The sequence below is a fragment of the Homalodisca vitripennis genome, chromosome 3 (genome assembly GCF_021130785.1).
Source record: "Homalodisca vitripennis isolate AUS2020 chromosome 3, UT_GWSS_2.1, whole genome shotgun sequence".
Taxonomy (NCBI): domain Eukaryota; kingdom Metazoa; phylum Arthropoda; class Insecta; order Hemiptera; family Cicadellidae; genus Homalodisca; species Homalodisca vitripennis.
In genome coordinates, this window is record NC_060209.1 from 22885000 (window position 1) to 22906300 (window position 21301).

General features: G+C 35.7%; 1 protein-coding gene across 1 annotated transcript in view; it reads left to right on the forward strand.

Moving 5' to 3' along the window:
• The window catches only part of LOC124358112 (protein croquemort-like), a 43694-nt gene that overhangs the window by 18791 nt on the left and 3602 nt on the right, over positions 1-21301 (forward strand). The window contains exons 3-7 of the mRNA XM_046810406.1: positions 678-881; positions 18049-18149; positions 19024-19137; positions 19645-19775; positions 20794-20939. Of these exons, the coding sequence (XP_046666362.1) occupies positions 678-881; positions 18049-18149; positions 19024-19137; positions 19645-19775; positions 20794-20939 (696 nt within the window). The remainder of the gene's footprint in view (positions 1-677; positions 882-18048; positions 18150-19023; positions 19138-19644; positions 19776-20793; positions 20940-21301) is intronic.

A 21301-nucleotide genomic window follows, 5' to 3' on the forward strand; every position in this document is an offset into this window, starting at 1 on the left:
ATAACAGGTATAAGTATTGTGACAATGTTAAGAATTTGAGAAAGTTATACCCAACAAAATTGGCAGCTATCAGTAAATTTATTTGTCCAAATCATTTAGCACATTTTAAAATTGATGAATGAAAAATTTTTTTGAATGTGATTAGTTAACATATTTACAACGGATTTACAAAGGTGTTGGTAAGACACATCAAGTTAAAATAATTTTTGTGTTTTATAATTTACAATTCAAAGTTTTTTAATTAAGCACAAACAACTTGTAGAATAGGTAAGGATTTGCTGCTTTCAATTTATTTTATTTTTTTGCACGCTTTTTTAAATAGTGTTCTTCACTTTATATCAAACATTAAGTACTTTTTTATGGCAAGATTTTTGTGTGTGTTTTTTAGAATGCTCCAGATATCATTTGTCTTATATAAAATTTCTTGCCCTTAAAATTAAGTCATACTTCATTTTGATTATGTGTCATATTTAATGATTTTGAGTTGGTCTCACATCTCCCTTGATACCTCATGACCTAAAATGGTAAAAAGTGATAAAAAGCAAAGCCCTGTAATAGATACATTAAGTTTAATTTCCTCTAATTATGATAATGTTGAAAATGGAGGAACACTCTATACATTCTTCAATATTAAGTCAACCTTTGGTCAATTCCGACTCAAACATAGCCATTTGCAGATTCTTGGCTCAAGATGTCACAATCTGGGAAACCTTACAGAATCTGTGGACGAAATATTCAAGAAGGAAGGGAGTCTTATTGTCTCCAAGAGTGTGGAAGATCTCATCTTTAATGGTTACAGCGATGCTCTCTTGCAGAACGCTGACTTGCGAAAGTATCTCCCAGACTTCCCTGACTATGACAGATTTGGATGGTACTATCAGGTACTGGCATTGTAGTTTTATTGTATCCAAGAGCGAGAAAGATCTCATCTTTAATGGCTACAGCGATGCTCTCTTGCAGAATACTGACTTGCGCAAAGTATCTCCCAGACTTCACTTCCCTGACTATGACAGATTCGGATGGTACTATTAGGTACTGGAATTGTAGTTTTATTGTGTCCAAGAGTGAGAAAGATCTCATCTTTAATGGCTACAGCTATGCTCTCTTGCAGAACGCTGACTTATTGTACACAAAAGTATCGGACAGATTTCCCTGACTATGATAGTTTTGGATGATACTAATAGGTGCTGGCATTGTAGTTTAAAAAAAGGAATTTTAGGAGTAAAATGTGGTAGAATTAAGTGTTCTAATTAAGTAAATAATAATATGTATTTCAGATATGTATGTACTCTACAAAAATTATTAAGAGGCTAAAAATTGCCTTCCTGAAAAATTGTTTGGAAGTTAAAACTAAGTTAACTTATTTATATGTAAGAATATTAAAGTGTTATTAAACTTTTATCTGAGTGTCTTAAAATATTTAACATGCAATTTATTTTACAACTGTCATCCTAAGTGATGTTTTTCATGAATTTATGGCTTCATTTTAATAAAAATTGTTTTTAGAAAGCACATTTTTCTGAAAGATTGAACAATCTTGTGCTTTGTTACAAGTAACATGTACTTGTGTAGCGCGCACGCACACTACTATTTTAATATAGTAATTTTTAGATGGTATTTTAGTAATTACACAGTGTGTAAATTAACTGGACTAACCCAAGTCCCTTTAACCGCGTGATGTGAGGTGACTGGCCGTGCTGAGGAAATGCAAGGGGTCAGCACTCGTCAGCACGGGTCGGCAGTCGAGTTGAGGGCTCGGAGGTAGGCGGAGGGATTGGCAATGTAGAGTGTGTGAAGTAAGTCTATTTTGGTGGAGTGAGATGCGAACACACCGGTACACATATAGTAGTTTGGGTGCGCCTACGAGTGTTTTAGTGCATTTTGAATATAGATTGGACTCAAACAAAGGAGAAACGTGAGTAATCATTTCAAGACCCTTCTCAACCACTATTCTAAATTTCCCTACGAGCTAGGGTGGTGGCAGCAAAACGCTATCCCTTTTATTAACCATGAGCCTCTCTGGCTAATATCGGAGGGCTTACAGTGGTGACCAGCGGTGGGATACGATAATTAAACCAGCAAATTATTTCAAAATGATTTCAAAACTTTAAAAGAACTCTAAAAGAAATAAAGAAGTGTACCACGTGGTTGAGAAAATTATTAGAACATTTCAGTTTACACTCCATTATCCAAATAACTACTATTCTAAATTCATTTACAAATCAATTGCAATGTTATATTTCTAAATTTCGAGTAAATTCAACTTATATGAACGAAGATGGACTTGGATTAGTTCTGTGTGCTTATTACACCATGTGCAACGCCATTACACTATGAAGCGGAAGTTGGACGCCATCATCATACGTCATCATAGAACATAGAAAGGAACAAGGAGGGCATACGTCACCGGACATCCAGTGATCCAGACCGGAACTACCAACTGCCGACCACTGTCTACGCAGATGTTGTCATCTCCGTCAACGCAGTCACGATCATCCACAGCCTTCGAGATGGCAGCCCTGTCACTATTTGGTTGAGCAGTGGGAACTTTGTTAAATTAAAATTAAATTAAATCATTGGCGAAACCTAAGATTAGACTACGTATTATTAGTAAATAGTTGGTTAAATAATATGGTTCAAAATGCTTTGGAAATAAATGGTGAATGCAGCATTGAGGCCAGGCTTTAAGCAATTAAACTTCTTTATTGACAAACAGATTCAGAATTATTTGAATAAGAGAAATTAAAAGGATAACATCCTAGTATTTTATTTTGCCAAAGCCTCCATGTCAGGTCGTCACCTCCAGGGCATTCAGTCCATCATGTTTTCAGCGTAAATATAAGCAGAATAACGTGTTGATTAAAATCATTTGCTTGGAAATAGGGATATGCCAATGATTCTATATTAGCTTACTGTTCAATTTGATTGATAATTCATTAATATCAGTATACAAAAAGAGACCCGTAGAAATTTTAATATAAGTGTAAAAGAGTTATAATAGCAATAATTGTTGGAAGTAACTTGTTGCTGACTTATAAAAAAGGGTAAATTTCGAATTATACTGAAAAACAAAGTGATATACAGTTAATGTGATTAAACTATTAGAGTATATAAGTAATAGCACATAGTATATCATATAACAAATACGATTATTTAATATTATTGCAGCTGTATTGAGTCACATTACAGTATTGATATACTTGTATATCGAGGCATTGTTAGACTATTGATCCATTGATAACTCAATACTACCGATTAGTGATTGGTATTATTTGGAAATCGAAAAAACTTTATTGTTTGATTGATCCATTATCGAAAATTGAAAAAAAAAGGGGAAAAGTTATTTTACTGAAAAATAGGGAAACTAGTTATTCAACATTGTTGCTGTCAACGTCTTTTAGGGATTTCATTTAGAGCGTTTAAGTTTAACTATTGAATATCACTGATAACCTAGAGAATTGTATAGCTACTGTATTCCAAAGAGGAAAACCAAATTTTTTTAAATTATTAACGATGGGCACTGTACACCTAGAAGGGAAGACCGTTGAGGTCCAAGACGCCTTTGATGCCATATCGAATAAAGTGAGGTCGCTTCAAGTAACACTAGATGAAACGTTAGCCAACGCTTCTACCTCCGCGGTGAACAAAACTGAAACATCTCCGTACCCGATGGACATGACCCTTGCAGACAGCAAGCCGTCATTTGAGCTTGTCTCAAGTATAGCCCATTACGATGGAGAGAAAGCAGATCTAGTCGCCCCCTTCTTTGACAACATCGAAGGAATTGGAGAGCTCAGCAATTGGAGTGAAGCTCAAAAACTTCAAGTTTTAAAACTTAAACTAACAGGCAGTGCTCTACAGTTTGCAAAGTCAGACGAAAAATGTAAAAACTCAACAACTTTAGAAGAAATAAAAGCTGCTTTTATGGAAAGATTCGGCGATAGCCTACCAGATCATTACTACTTCGAGCAATTGGCTAGCATACGACAAAACAGAGGAGAAACTATTGAGCAGTTCTCTGACCGAGTAAAAAGGGTCAGTGATAAAACTCTAAGAGTTACAAACAACGCTGAAGCAAACCAAATTCTGAGAGAAGAGGCCGATAGAAGAGCCATGGATGCCTTTGTAAGAGGATTAAATGGTGAAATAGGACGACAGACCAGGATCAAGTTCCCTAAAACATTCAGAGAAGCTGTAACCACGGCGATAGCTCTAAACAACTTAGAGAAAAGACCATCCGAATTTGAGGAGAAGACAAGGCGAGTTTTTGGAACGATCACCGATACTACGTGTTACACTTGTGGGAAACCAGGCCATAAAGCCAGAGAATGCCAATCCAGGCGAGTAGATATTGTATGTTATACATGTAAGAAGAAAGGTCACAAAGAGAGGGATTGTAGAAGTAAAAGTGAAACAACTACCTATTATTGTGAAAATTGCCGAAAACCTGGACACACAGCAAACAATTGTTGGGGTATGAGAAATACAGCATTAGGAAGAGGCGCAGCTAGAGGAGGAACCTTCAGGAGCAGAGGGTATCAGCATGGAGGACGTGGATCAGCTTCGAACACGTTAAACCACAACGAGGGACCCAGGCACGCCGCTGGGAACCTCAGAAATCATTAAATCTGAACCACACGGGACTCAGACAGGCGAAGTTGAATTTCAAAGCTGTTGCCACCTTGACACAAGAAAATGTGAGTGAATTAATTGTACAAGGGTGCATAGGAGGAGTGAACGGTCTCATTGTAATCGATACAGGAGCACAAGTATCACTGATCGATAGGACAATGGCTCAGAACAAGCTAACTCCAACTGAAATCCAAATACGAGGTATCACTGGTGCTGTTATGAACGTTTACGGCACTGTAACAGAGACCTTGCAACTGGAGTTACTTGATTTAAAATGTGACTTCGTAGCAACAGATCTCCCTGAAGATTATATTGCTATCCTAGGATACGATGTTTTGAAACGAAAAAAGGCTGTGATTGACCTTGAGAATAAGTCTCTGAGTATTGGAAACAAGATAGCATGCAGTTTCCATGAAAGAGAATCCCCTGTAACTCGAAGCAGGAGAAGTGGCATTGGCATTGTTCAATGTTCCCACGAAACAAGTTCAACAAACCTTAATCCACCAAAACAAATCCTGAAGGAAGAAATACCTGACATTTTAGCGTATAGTCGCACAAACATCAACGTGCCTGCCCGTTCAGAAATGCTTATTCAAGTAAAATTAAGCAAAAACAAAAAGGATCAAATGGAACAAATGGAAGGAAAACAGTAATTACAGAACCAGCGTTAGTAAAAGTTCATGGCATCAATGTCGCTAGAAGCCTTTCAAAAGTGAATAAAGGAATGTGTTGGACCAAAATCATAAATATCACCTCTGAAAATTTAGTGATATACAAGAATACGCTGCTCTGCAAAATAGAAGAGCCACACAGTGAAGCAAATAAAGGAGCATGGAAACGAGTAAATCTAACACAAAATAGGACAGAGGAATTCAATGGAAAACTTGAAGAAAAATTAAAGCACCTCCCAACTGAAGACCAAAATAAATTAAAAAATGTTCTCCAACGCTACAAGCGTCTATTTAGCTTAGGAGGAATAGAGAATTTGGGGTGTACTTCTTTAGTTACTCACAAAATCAACACGAGCCAACATCCTCCGATCAATAAGAAACCTTACAGAGTGCCACAATCACAGAGAGGTACTCTACAAAATTTGATACAAGAAACAATTAGATAAAGGTGTAATTGTACCCAGTACTTCCCCATGGTCAGCACCGGTAATCATTGTCCCCAAGAAAGCAGGCTCTGATGGTACCATCAGTTATCGTCTATGTGTAGACTATCGGGAAACTCAATAAAATTACAGTTCCGGAAATATATCCCCTTCCAGATATACATGAAACTTTAGACATGTTAGGAGGCAGTCAGTACTTCTCGGCACTGGATCTGAATTCAGGTTTCTATCAGGTAAAAATGCACCCTGAAAGTCAAGAGAAGACGGCCTTCAGTACTCCTGATGGTCATTATGAATATACACGCATGCCAATGGGATTGATCAATTCTCCTTCTGTATTTCAACGATTGGTTGATACTACTCTCACAGGTCTGAAAGGAAAAGCATGTTTGCCCTACATGGATGATATCCTAATCTTCAGTTCGAGTATTGATCAGCACGCTAAAGATCTTAGTGAAGTTCTAGAGAGATTTCAAGAGGTAAATTTGAGTATCCAGTTGAAGAAATGCCAAATAGCAAAGTCTGAAAATTAACTTCCTAGGCCATGTTGTATCGAGAGATGGAATCAAACCATGTCAGAATAAGATTGAAGCTGTCAAAAATTTTCCAAGACCCAAGAATGAAAAGGAACTTCGTGGATTTATAGGACTATGTAGTTACTATAGGAGGCATGTACCGAAATTTGCCGACATCGCTAAACCTCTGACAAAATTAACCAAAAAAGACCAAAAGTTTGAGTGGAACGAAGAAGCGGAAACATCATTTGAAAAATTGAAGACCATCCTTGTAACTGAACCTTTATTAGTGTATCCAAATTTCTCCAAGGAATTCGTCTTAAGCACTGATGCAAGTAATGTTGCACTTGGCGCAGTATTAGGACAAGTGATTAATGGAATAGAACACCCTATCGCCTATGCGTCAAGACAGTTAAACTCTGCTGAGCAGAATTATACAGTAACAGAAAAAAGAACTTTTTAGCAGTTGTATGGGCAGTAAAGTATTTCCGATGCTACCTGTACGGACGATCATTCTCCTTGTATACTGATCACAGCGCAATCAGATGGCTGCTGTCGCTAAAAGATCCTTCGAGTAGACTCACTAGATGGGCACTGAAATTGGCTGAATATGACTACAAGGTATTCCATAAACCAGGGATAAAAAATCAAAACGCTGATTGTCTGAGCAGAATTGTGTGCAAGAATACTGTGGAAAGTCTACCTATATTGGATGTGGACAGCATTAAAGAAAATCAATGTAAGGATGAAGAGTGCCAGAGATTGAAAAAATACCCTCAGTTCAAAAACAAGTCCACAAGGAGTCATCTATATAAAGAGGCAGGACAGACAACTGATAGTCGTTCCAAGACGGTTAAGAGAGAAGGTTATTCGTTTACACCATGATATCCCGACAGCAGGTCATGGAGGTATCAAGAAGACGATGTTAAGAATCCAAGAAAAGTTTTTATTGGCCGAAAATGAAATTAGATGTTGTCTCCTTTATCAGAGCATGTGATCCATGCAATAAAAGAATGGATTACGGAAAAACTAAAGCACCTTTAGGTAAATTTCAAGAAAGTACAGAATTTGGATACCGGATTTCGTGTGACATTGTTGGCCCATTACCCCTAACAAGCTCCAAAAACAAATACATACTGACAAGTTATAGATCATTTTACAAGGTACGGAGAGTTTATTGCATTGCCAGACCAAACTGCAGAAACAATAGCCCGAGCACTTGTGCAGAGAGTCATTACGAAGATGGGAGTACCCTGTGAATTAATTACTGATCAAGGCTCAAATTTCACATCCGAAATAATGAAAAGCATGTGTGCTCTACTAAGAATAAAGAAACTTCAAACCACCGCATATCATCCCATGAGCAATGGTAGAACAGAAAGAGTTCATAGATCCATACCCAAGATGCTAAGTCATTATGTCAACCGAAATCAAACAGACTGGGACGAGCTCCTACCGATGGTAAATATGGCTTATAACTCTCAAGTGCATGATTCAACAGGATTTTTCTCCTTTTGAGCTAGTCTTTGGAAGAGAGATGAAGACTCCCTTAGAAGATGATCTATTGATCACAGAAGAAGATGATGGGTTACCCTGATTATGTCGAAGATCTTAAGATGAAGTTGAATGCCGTAAGGAATTTGTCTCAACAATGCCAAGACCATGCAAGAACCCAGCAAAAGAGAGACAATACGACAAGAATTCTAAGCTAAATAAATTTGAAGAGGGCCAACGAGTATACCTTCACGTGCCCCAAGTGAAAAAAGGAAGAGTGAGGAAGTTGTCTAGACCATGGAAAGGTCCATACACAATTGTCAAGGTTATATCAGATTTGAATGTCGTACTCCGAATTAAAAGGAAGAATGTAACTGTACATGTGAATCGAGTAAAACCTGTCACCGAGTTTAAGTTGCAAGAACAAGGAAGTAGCCAAAATGATCCAAAAGCTGCTCAGGTAGCAGAAGAAGAAGAACAGGAAGAAATCATTGAAGAGACCGAAGACCATGAAGAGGCATTCAATAGAGTAGCCGGACAAAATGAAGAACAAGACAGGAGAGAACCAAGCCCAGGAACCGCAGAAGAGCGACCAGGCCCTTTTAGATCCATAAGAGATAGAAGAAAAACCGTGTAGATTCAAAGACTATGAAGTTTATTAAATAATAGGAATGTATATACATATTGTTATGACAGTGAACGCGTATTGCATCGTTTATTTAGTAGTTAAAAGTAAACGCAATGTATTGAATAATTATGTATTGTTTGTTATTTGAGGATGTTATATGATACACTAAAAATATTCCTCGTTAGTATGTTATGCTTCTTGTCTGATGTGTAAGTAAAAGATGTTTTAGAGTACCACGTACAAAGTAGAATGCAATAGTTACTCCGAATTGAATGGGTTGTATGCGTGAGTATGAATGTTGTATGACTGTGAAACGAATGTTGATGAATGGGTATGCAAGGTGTGTGAATAAAAGCCAAATTAAAGGATCCAAACAATTCAAATGTGTGATTGAGTACACTATAAGGAAAGAAGTTTATATCTACGCAGGGTTAAGATAAGAAACATAAGATCAAGCTGTACGTAATAAAATAAATTCGAATAAGTCAGGATATTCATGAAGTAAACAATTATTAGGATCTAAATGATGATTTCAGGAATACTTGTACTCTTTGTCGAGACAGGAATGGCAGAGAATGAAATGACACAGGGAATCGTTTTCAAGAAACTTCATGACACAATTATTTCCGAGGATGAATGGAAGATTGTATTAGATTTTAATATGATAGAAATAAGAGACGAACTTGAGTCACTTAAGACATTGTGCACAGACTTAGTTTATTATACGAACACTAGTGTAAATGTGTGGGATGAGGACTTTGCTTTCGAATATAGTAGAATTAAGACCGGGATAGACCAGTATGAATCCGATGTGAGTGACTTATTTAGGCTTCTACCTACAGAACGCTCCAAGCGAGGACTAGTTTGATGCAGGAGGATATGCATTGAAATGGTTGTTTGGTGTGCCCACTAGCGAAGATATGGAACAAGTTAATAGTAAAGTTGAAGAGATAAAAAAGATTAGCGGATCACTGTTGAGTTCTAGAGAAAACCAAATCACCTTAATGAAAGACATGAATGAAAAGATGGTAACAAATACTAAAGCCATATCAGAGATAATGACTAAACTTACTCATTCAAATAGCATGTTAATCACTTCACTCCAAGGATTCGAACAAGAAAACATTATGCTACATCGTTCATTAACAAAACATTTAAAATCCGTCAGTCTAGCACGTCATTTAGGTCAAACCATAGATGAAGCAAAGTTAAGAATTGTTGAGTTTAGGCAAGCTTTAGAATTAGTAAACACAGGTAGAATAAGCAGCAAATTACTACCACCCCATGAGTTTGTAAACATATTGCTTGACATAGGAAAAGTCATACCTCGTCATTTGAAACTAATTATACCAGTTTAATGAAGAGGACGTATTTATGTATTACACCTTTTGCACTGCTCATGCTTTAGCCACCAAGACAGGAATTAGATTGATCGTAACTGTACCTTTAAGTTCGCAAGACAGACGTCTTGAACTTTATAAAGTAGAAGTTATTCCATTGTACCAAACAAACCTTCAACATTGGTTTAAAATGGAATGTACAAGTTGATTATTTGTTGATCTCCAAAGAGAGGACAGTATTATGCACCTATCGATTTTAACACACTAAGTCAGTGTAGACTAAGTCATTTTTATTTGTGTCCTAACTCTATAAATGTATTGCATCATAGCGTTAATGATTGTATATTCGCTCTATTCATGGGATCTAACCTAGTCACAGAAAAATGTTCACGAACCTTAACCATAAATGTAACTTCACCTGTATGGATCCAAAACGGCAATGATTGGATCTATAGCCTAAAGGAACCATATAAAGTCATACTTAACTGTATGAGGAGTTCTGATGGAGAAAACTCAGTTATCTCTCCACCACATCTAGGTTATTTAGAATTAACTTTAAACAAGTCTGGAATATTAAAACAGGCTTCAAGTTGCGCTATCTTTGGTAAATATAATAAGTTATTCTCGAGGACTCAAGGAAATATAAAATATAAATTTGACATTAACCATTTGCACATCCCAAAGATTAATCTGTTGCTATCTCACGAAGAAAATCTAATCTTTAAAAACAGTAGCTTGTTATTTGAAACAATGCAAAAAGTCAAGGACAATCTTAAAGATAATCACATAGAACTAGACCTTAACAAGCTTTTAAATGATACACATGTTTTGTACCCTAGTATCAAAAGAAAGTATAGAAACCCCACTGAACTATTTCTACATTATCATAGTTTCAATGTTTATTTTGTTCATTTTGAATAGTGTACTTTGCGTAGTTTTTGTTTTGTCACAGGAAAATGCCAACCTGTGCGAGGATGTCCTCAGTTGCTGAGCGGCAAGCCCCAACCATTCGAGTAGAACATGGAACTCCGCTCGCAGAAATTATTCAGGAGTCTTCCTTTGTTCAATTCAATACACCAAGCCCGCCTTGAAGTACGGTATTGTGAAATTCATTGTAGTGCTGAACCAGTCAGGTCAGTGTTGCAAAGACTATATTTGTTATAAATATGTGGGGACTTGCCAAGCTCAAGAAATGTAATGTATTTAGGAGGACATATATCTTAAGTGATTGTCAATGTCAAGTAGAATTAAATTGTAGATTATAAGAACTTACGCAGCCTAAAATACTATTTTGTCCTTTTAAGTTGTGAGAAAATGATGTAATGTAAAATGTTATCCTATACATTTTTTTTTTTTGAAGTATTGTAAATGTTTGTTATATTCTGAGAATCTAAGATGTATCACCATGAAAATTCTGTATGATCCATCTTTCCTGAAAGGGAGAGTGATGTAGCGCGCACGCACACTACTATTTTAATATAGTAATTTTTAGATGGTATTTTAGTAATTACACAGTGTGTAAATTAACTGGACTAACCCAAGTCCCTTTAACCGCGTGATGTGAGGTGACTGGCCGTGCTGAGGAAATGCAAGGGTCAGCACTCGTCAGCACGGGTCGGCAGTCGAGTTGAGGGCTCGGAGGTAGGCGGAGGGATTGGCAATGTAGAGTGTGTGAAGTAAGTCTATTTTGGTGGAGTGAGATGCGAACACACCGGTACACATATAGTAGTTTGGGTGCGCCTACGAGTGTTTTAGTGCATTTTGAATATAGATTGGACTCAAACAAAGGAGAAACGTGAGTAATCATTTCAAAGACCCTTCTCAACCACTATTCTAAATTTCCCTACGAGCTAGGGTGGTGGCAGCAAAACGCTATCCCTTTTATTAACCATGAGCCTCTCTGGCTAATATCGGAGGGCTTACACTTGTACTGCACTGTTCAAACATTTTTAGACAGTAGTGTCAGATTTTTCAATAAAAAGCAATGTTTAATATTTCATCAATAAAGAAAACATACCACCATTTGCAAGTAATATATTTCTACTATGAATTCAAATTTCACTTGTGTGTACTAAACTTGTTTTTCTTAAATATTCAAGATTCAATCATTATTCATTCATAGAAATACACAACTTTATAAGGAATAACAACTATTACTGCTTACTGTATTCTGTTGTAATCATGAATCCAACCTAACTATGTGTGTTTGTGGAACAAGTAACTTTTTGTATTGTTTCATGGTGACCGTATTCTAATACTAACTTAGTATTCTGTAGCATATAGTGTTCTTGCCTGCCAGATGCTGAGATGTGCTGTGAAACAGATAACAAATTAATCGTAATAGTGTCACACACATTTCTCTACTGTGTGGAGCTCACAAGTGGAGCATTGGGAAGAATGCACCCTTCGCCAGTCAATCACTTTTCATGCTTTTCTAAAAACATTGGGTGTGCTACAAAATGAATAATTTTACTTAAGTTTCAGAATAAAATAACATTATGTATTTAATTTGTAATTACAATAAATAATTTGACTATATTTTTTCTTTAATTAGAAAAATTTTGTTTAGATAATATTATTAATCATACTGTTTTGATTGTTGTTATTGTTGTATTTTTGTCTATTATTGAAAAAAAATCATTGGTTAGTAATTCTAATTTTTGTTATTATTTAAATATGATCTTAACATTATTTAGTATTAATAATTATATTGATACTTTTGTAGTTATCAATTTATTATTTAAACCACACGCATTAAAAAAGCATTGATAAACACAAATACAAAAGAGTCGGCCGCCTTGTAATAGTTACCACAAATTTGGAAATTTTAATAATAAGTATATTCTTAAATAGGCACAATACATGTTAAACATACAAGAACTATCAATAAATTTCGTTGTTTCCTAAATTACGAGTACGGTACTATTAAATAATGCACTATGTTAACTATACTATAAATGACTAAAATGACAGTCTTAAGTTGAATAAGGCACATGTACACAATTCGCATAATGAGGTGACATTGGAGTGGGCAGACACTATGGTAGAGGGGTGGGGAAAATATAATGGTATATTTTTGGAATTCGCTAGAATCTCCCGTATCTCTCGCTACACCACATGTGAGCTCTCTACATTACAAGTAACTCATAGAAAAATGTAACAATCAGAAAATGTGAGATCTACACTGCTTTTAAATTAAAACAATAAAAAAAGACCAACAAGTTCAGTGTTTCTTTCTATTTCTCAATCACCTAATTGTCCCTCTACCTATTTTATTAGTCAATATTATTCACTATCCATTATGAGTACATACTGTAAATTTCACCTCACCAAATTTCACCTTATCAAATTTTATCTCACCAAATTTCACCACACCAAATTTTACCTTGCCATAGAATATGTGGAATGTACAATCCTTACAATTGTTTATTTTTAAATCTATTACTTGATTTGTTCATGTAACTTCAATAAAGTACACGTATCTTTATTCGGCCAAAGTGTAGAGTGAATAAATTTATAAGTAAAATTGAATTACCCTGATTTCATAGCCTGTGAGCTATTCTTATATCCATCCTTTGCGTATACAAAAGAATATTGTATAGTGATTTCTCCAGTCCAGGTATTCTACCTATTGTTAGTTCGCTCACTACATTTGATATTATCTCTGTTTTTAAAATTTCCTGTAAGTGATTAAATCCATTACTAGTACATTTAAACAGAAAACTTTCTTAAACGGTCACTTATCATAACTACATAACATATAATAGTCATTCTCTACCTGCAAACACAGAACAACCCATTTTAACATCTTTCTCTAACAACAGTTAGCATTTTTTAATAATTTGCTACTACCTTTAGCATGGAGGGAGATTCCTACATTAAAGGATTAAAAAAAAATATATTATAGAATAAATGCCTCAAACTGGAATTTATACTTTTTTATGATTTTTCTCCAAATTTACCAGAAAATAAGATCTGAAAATCATACTTCACCTAGCTTTTAGCTTATTGAAATTAAAACTTACTAGTTCTTTGTTTGAAGGTTATTTTTGTTTTTGACGATGGAAGGATTGTGAAGGAAACAGGATTTTTCCGGACATTTGCCATCGTTAAGTGAAACAAGAAAACAGTAACACTACGTTTCGAGATCTGCAATCTGATCTCTTCTTCAGGTAAAGAACTAACCTAATACATAATTACAAACTAGGTTAAAATAAACAAATCTTACTAAAGCGTTGTGGCACGCCTGAGTCAGGAATCACAACCTACATGTTGTATGTCAACTTCACTAACACTAAAGACATGCACTTAATGAAAAAACTATACAAAACACCAATCATTAAACTAAACTACGGAATACAGGTCACAATATGTCTTCACTCGTCTACTAACCATTTACGACTGACCAGAGGGGGTAGCCAATGGTAATCGTGACGGCCGGCTAAAACAAGATGGCGGAAATACAAGGGAAGGGGAACAGGAATGGGCCCTTTCGTTATTATTGGTTCATGCGAGATGAACTTCTTAAAACCATATTGTGACTCCGCATTGGTTTATTGCAAATATCCGATCCGTTTGATACTTTTGGTATTCTCTTTAGTTCATTTTTTAGAATTGGCAACCAAAGCGGCCTAATCTCGACTGATGGTTGACTGATTGGTTGGTCTGCCAATTTAATGTATGTTGCCTCAATTAATTTCCTTTTGAAGAAATGTGGTTTCCCGATGTATTATGTGGGCTTCATCCCAATTCATATGATGGTCTTCGGACCAACAATGGTGTGCAATTTTTGACTTTTCTGTGAAAACCCTTTCTCGTGTTTTCTTTGTGTTCTTTTATCCTTATGTTTAGTGGTCTTTTTGTCTCGCCTATGTATTCCCTATTGCAGCTACATTTTATACTGTAAACACAGTTTTTTGGAATCCTGTGTGCCATTTTTTGGTTTTGTTTTTACGAGACTTTGTCTAAGAGTGTTGTATGTTTTAAACGCGGTTCTAATGTTGTACTTTCTACCTACTCTTCTAATTTTCTCCGATAATCCCGGCACATAAGGGATTGACATAAACGCAAATTTATCACAATTCTGTTTTTCTGACTCAGGAATGATTCTTCTGGTTCGTTTGCACTTATTAATTACTAATTGAGGGTATCCATTGCTTCTGAGATCCGATTCAATTTTTCTTAAATTCTTCTTTTAGTCCATCTTTATCTGAGCACAAGCTCTTTGCTGCTCTATCAAACAACGAGAGTAGGCTACTCCTTCTTTGACAGATTTTTGATGGTTGGATTGATAATTTAAATATTTTCCTGTGTGTGTTATCTTTCGAAAAACAGTTGTCTTAAGGACATCCCTATCTCTTAATACACACACATCCAAAAAGGGAAGCTTGTTTTGGACTTCCACTTCCATTGTGAGGCGGATGGAAGGAGAAATACTATTAATGTGATTCAAAAAATTATTTAATTCAATGTCTCCATGAGAAAAAATAACAAAGGTATCATCCACATACCTCCACCAAATCTTCGGTTTGAACTGAGCTGAAGCCAAAGCTTTTCGCTCGAATTCCTCCATAAAGATATTGGCGAAAATAGGAGACAGTGGAGAACCCATTGCCATCCCTCATCTTGACGGTAAATTTTACCCTCTAACTCAAAATAATTGCATTGAGTGCATAGTTCTAACAGTTCCATAATTACTGGCACGGGAAGTTTAGTTCTATCCTTTAATGTTTGGTCTTCTTTGAGACGTGATTTAATAATTCCGAGAGTTTCTGGAACTGGTACATTTGTAAATAGACTTTCGACATCAAAACTTACCAGTTTGTCAGTTTCAGTCAACTTTAGGGATTTTGACTTCTCTACGAAATCCCTGGAATTTTTGATGAAAGAGTCAGTTTTTCCTACCAATGGTGTTAAGATGTCCAAGAGGACTTTAGACAATTCCCTGCAAGGTGAATCACGAGAACTAATGATGGGCCGGGAGAGAGGGATGGTAGGTTTGTGGATTTTGGGAAGGCCATACATATGGGGGATTTTGGAGTGGTGAGGAGTTAATTTAGATCTAAATTTATCTGAAAAAAATTCTTTATGTTTTCTTAAGGTGTTTGCTACTTTGCGTTCAAATGAATCAGTCGGGGTCTTTATTTAAAACTGTATATTTGCCAGTATTTAAAGTTTCCGCAATCTTTTCTTTATACGCTACTGAGTCAAGTACCACAGTAGCGTTGCCTTTGTCGGCAGGTAAAATTTTGACCGTGTCATCTTTCCCAAGGATCGACCTGGCCTTTTTCTCCTCTATTGTTAAATTGGGTTTTGTGGGAGGAATTTTTCTGAGTAAAAGACTGGCCTCGCAGCGGAAGCGGTCACCCTGTTCCTCAGGTAACTGTGAAACAGCCGACTCAATTCCAGTTACGAAATCCAGTGCCTTTACCGATTTTTGTGCCACAGAAAAGTTTAAACCCTTGGATAATACTGATATTTCCGCTTCATTCAGGATTTTCGAAGAGACTTTAGTGTTAGTGAAGTTGACATACAACATGTAGGTTGTGATTCCTGACTCAGGCGTGCCACAACGCTTTAGTAAGATTTGTTTATTTTAACCTAGTTTGTAATTATGTATTAGGTTAGTTCTTTACCTGAAGAAGAGATCAGATTGCAGATCTCGAAACGTAGTGTTACTGTTTTCTTGTTTCACTTAACGATGGCAAATGTCCGGAAAAATCCTGTTTCCTTCAACTTACTAGTGTTTTAATTTTAACAAACATTGAATCACAAAAAGTACTTGCTCCGCCAGGACTCAAACCCGGATCTCTCACTTGTTGGGTGAGTGTGCTACCACTACACCACAGAGCCCTTACAATTTACGATTCAATTATATTGTACTTGGCCATTTCTGTCACATATGCGTTTTTAAATAACCAAACTAACATATGGTCGGAAGATCAAGTACCTGTCAAACGACTTTTATTTACATTCATTAAATTTATATAAATGGCAATAGCCGAATTTAATTTCAATAGTGTTTAAGTTAGTTTTTGAATTGTTATTTAGTATTTATTGTTTTTATAACTTGACAAGCACTATGACAGTCTAATGTTTTATTGGTATAATACATCATTTAATTTAGAGAATTTTCCTAGTTGTTGGAAAAATATTATAAAATCCTCTGACAAGTGTGTAATTATCATTGGCTGTAAGCAGATCAAATCCTTACTCACCTATACATTTTCTAACTTTAACATTATTAGTTATTGATACAGCAGTTTTAAATTTGTTCTATTTTGAACTTCACACACCTGAGTAAATTTGCACAACTGTCCACAGAGTACAGTTCGAGGACTTTACCTGCGCATGTGGCCTTGAGTGTGTGATGATTGGTGGGGGGTTGCTTCCCGAAAACATTTCCTATAACTGAACGACGACAGCCTGCTTTCTCTGAATCGTACTGAAAAACTAAACTCATCTCACTCGCTAAAAATCAGTCTGTTTTGTGATGGTGCTGAGTGTGGTGGTTACTGGAAATTTGTGTTTACTGATAATGGCTGAGTTAAAGTCAAAATTTAAAGGGAGAGTAATGCTTATAAATTTATAAAGGAAACAGACCATCAAACCGTTAATATTCTGTTGTCGAAGGCTTGTCAAAGAACTGCTCCAGCAGCGAGTTGTGACTGAAATAAACGGTGAGCTTAAAAACTGATGGTTAGTAATGAGTGCAAGGCAAGTTTTGCTACACAAAAATGCCGACAATGTAAAACAGTTACTTAATTAGATGACTCGATAAGTGTGTAATAGGATTAAAGAACTCCAATAAAAAAACGTTGTAGGTTACATTTGTTGTTATAAAATTATACTTATTCCAGTATTTTAATTAACTAAATATTATTGAATTCATTAAAAATTAAATAATATTATAGAAATTCAAATAATAGCAATAATAAGGACATATACTTTTTTTGACTAAATTGTTATAGTCTTGTTATCGTGTTTTTAAAAATAACTTATTTGTTGATGCTAATCGACAAATTGAAAACGTGAGTTTAAACTGATGTTAAAAAATATTATTGCGCCTTCATCTCAGCGGCTAGCACGTAAACGCAACCCGTCACACAGATAGCGCTTGTTTGTTGAAAGGGTAGTATTTGGGTTCCGCGCGTAGCTAAATTCCTCCATCTGTAGATATATGGTAGGCTCAGCAGTGTTTTAAGTTTTGTATATGTAGAACATATTTTAAGTTAGGTCATCAACACTGAAATAAAAATATATCATTAAGTACAATAATTTAGTATAAAAACTGTTGTAAACAATAACATTTAAATTATATTTCAGCGTAATATGTCGGCTACATTTGATGGAGTGATCACCATGTACACTGGGCAGAAAGACATCGAGAGCCTTGGTCTACTTACTAGTTGGAACTATGAAACAAGGTATTGTTTAATATGCTAGCAATATAGATGTTTATATGTTAAGATTAGGTGTTAAAACCTTAACTGGTTTAAAAAACGCGTGAAGGATTGGTTACTATCGTTAGATGGCGAAGAAGTAGATAGACTTATTGTCCCTTGTTATCGCTGAACTTCTAACCCTCCCTCACTTATAATTAATTAATAATTGATACGACAGTGCAACAAAACTAGATTTACACTCGGTTGTATGTATGTATATCATTATCAATGTGACTCATCAATTGCCTGTGTGCTCACCGTTGTCATTGCCACCCAGTCAGGTTAAAAATAAATTCTATAACCCTTTAATAATCTCAAAAATTATAAAACTACTGTTTTTTTTCTTTTACTTATAATAACATCTGGCCTATTATAAATTTAGAGTTCCAATACTCACGACCAGAGCATATGCACAGGCCCTCGGCCCATGCAGGCTCTTCCCAATTATATTACTGTCATCCCTGTTTTTATCAGAAAATTGTAATGGAATTATATGTAATTACTACAAGGTTAATATAATAAAAAATAACTATGTATTATTACCGTATTGTTTCGCTCTGATACATGATTTCAGACATTGTATGTATGTGTACGAGTATACGTTTGTTGCAATACGTGTTTAGGTATATAGTAAAGTGAAGCTGATAGCATTTGATGTAGAACATTCATCGAGCAACTCATTAAAAGCCTAATTAAGATTTACTGTTAAACAAACTGTATGAATATACTGTATGATGTTATATGAATATATATAACATCAATTAATACTGTTTGTAAGTTATAATTTGCTCTGGGTGTATAGACAACCACTATTACTTACATCACTAATCAGTGTACCACAAAATTATGTTTCTAGTACAGGCTGTTACCCGGGAGATTGTGGACAGGTCAAGTCAACGATTGGTAATGTGTTGCCTCTCTCCACATTCAAACAGCCCCAGTTCACACTCTTCAACACTGACATTTGTGGGTTAGTATGGACTTAGTTTGGTACGTTAGATTTACAAATTGTAATTTGTTGTCCCTATTCAATCTAGCTGTTCAAATAGATGTAGTTCACACTCTTCAATATCAACATGAGTGGGTTAGTATAGGCTTAGATATTTTAGATTTACAAATGGTCATTGGTTGCACCTATCCCCATTCGAACAGATCTAGTTCACACTCTTCAATACTGACATTTGTGAATTAGTTTGGACATAGTTTTATAAGTTAGATTTACAAAATATGGTAAGTGGTTGCACCTATCTACTTTCAACAGATCCAGTTAAAACTCTTCAATACCTACATTTATGGGTTAGTATGGACTTAGTTTGATAAGTTAGATTTACAAATGGTAATTGGTTGCATCTATCCACATTAAATGGATCTAGTTCACACTCTTCAATGCCGCATTTGTAGGTTAGTATGGACTTAGCTTAATAAGTTAGATTTGCAAACTACATACACTACATTGCATTAAGTTATTCTGTTCCAGAGTATACACCCTTGATTACGAAAAACTTGTGGAACTAAACAACATACCTGGGGTCCAGTACCGAGCCACCGAGTCCATGTTCAGCAACAATGAGACTTGTTATTGTCCTCGCCAAACATGTCCTGCTTCTGGTAAATGACTGATTTCCTTACATTAATCTCTAACTCTATCTCTTTATTTATAATGCTTTAAGTCCGGATTTGAATTATGAAATTTTGCTGTTTAAGATGATGGACCTTATCAAGTTATAAAACTCTGATTGATACTCATATCTTCATTGTTACCATTGTTACCACTTGAGAGCATACGACTTATCCTCTCCAATGTACAAAAATATGAACATGTGATAAAGCAGATATGTCACCCTTGCTGTAAGTTACTCTGTGGTTGAAATCACTTTTACATTTTCTCAGTGAACTTTTGTTCCGTTTATTAATTCATTATTCAAGTATATCTTAAAATAAGTGCTATTATATGTATTATTGTCATGTTTGAATCTAGAAGTTATAGGGGTTCTTAATTTAGCTGCTAGATATAGGCCTACTGTGTTTTGTTATTTCTCTTAGGACAAGAAGTTTATAAATTGCACTTAGTCCTGTAAGACCTTTGCACTGCTTCCGTAGTGACAGGATATTCAGGATGGGTAAGGTTAAGAGTAGGGGTCGCTTCCTTTGGAGTTCCATGAGGAAGAATTAAGGAACTAAATCTCAAAGTCATGTCTCCCCAGAAGAAGGGAATGCCAGCTTTGAACCAGCCTCTCCAGTCAAAGTAGGCAGGGGGTGGCACACTCTTTTTGAGGCTATCAAAAACCTCTGAGGTTAGGGAACAAAACCCACCAACTCCAACAGTCATCTCCCACAGTAGACTAGACCTATCGAATTGACCATGAACCCCAGAATCTCGACATTTGTGGTTAGTGATGTGCTGCTCCTGGACATCCATAAGGTTGTCCAGATTTAAGTGACACGTCGGTTTTGGCTGTGCCCAGTGGTGGTCTCATCTGGTAAGTATAAACCAGCCAGAAGTGATCCCTGCTGGGTATACTGTGTATATTAGTGTTAGTGTTATAAAATATAAAAGTATGATTGTAGATAATAAAGCAGTCCACAAATATCCAACCAGTGAGAAGTGGTGTTGCTGTGTCTATAGGTGTGCGGGATATATCGGCCTGTAAACGAGCCCCCTTGTTTATCTCCCTGCCCCACTTCCTCCATGCAGATCCCAGTTACTTGGAAGCAATCAGTGGACTGGAACCTAACGCTAGTAAACACTCGTTCTTCATGTCACTTGCTAATGTGAGTACAAATAGCCCAGTGAGTACAAACAATATAAATAAAAACTTTTAAAATCTGTAATAATCAAATAAAAGAATACCAAGCATATCTAAACATTTTTTAAAAGTATAATTCTAGCACTTGGATCTTAAAATGTACTAATTCACATCAAATGAACATTGAAAGTTGCTAAATAATAACATACAGAATAGTTTTATTGGATGGCCATAAGAAATGCCTATTTGTAGATCATTCCATTTCAAATCTACAATCTGTGATTCCATTAACTGCCTAAAGCAATATATGCATTGTATTTTTATGAAAAAATGCATTCCCAATGTTGATAATTGAATATTATAAATCAATAATAATATGCCAAAATA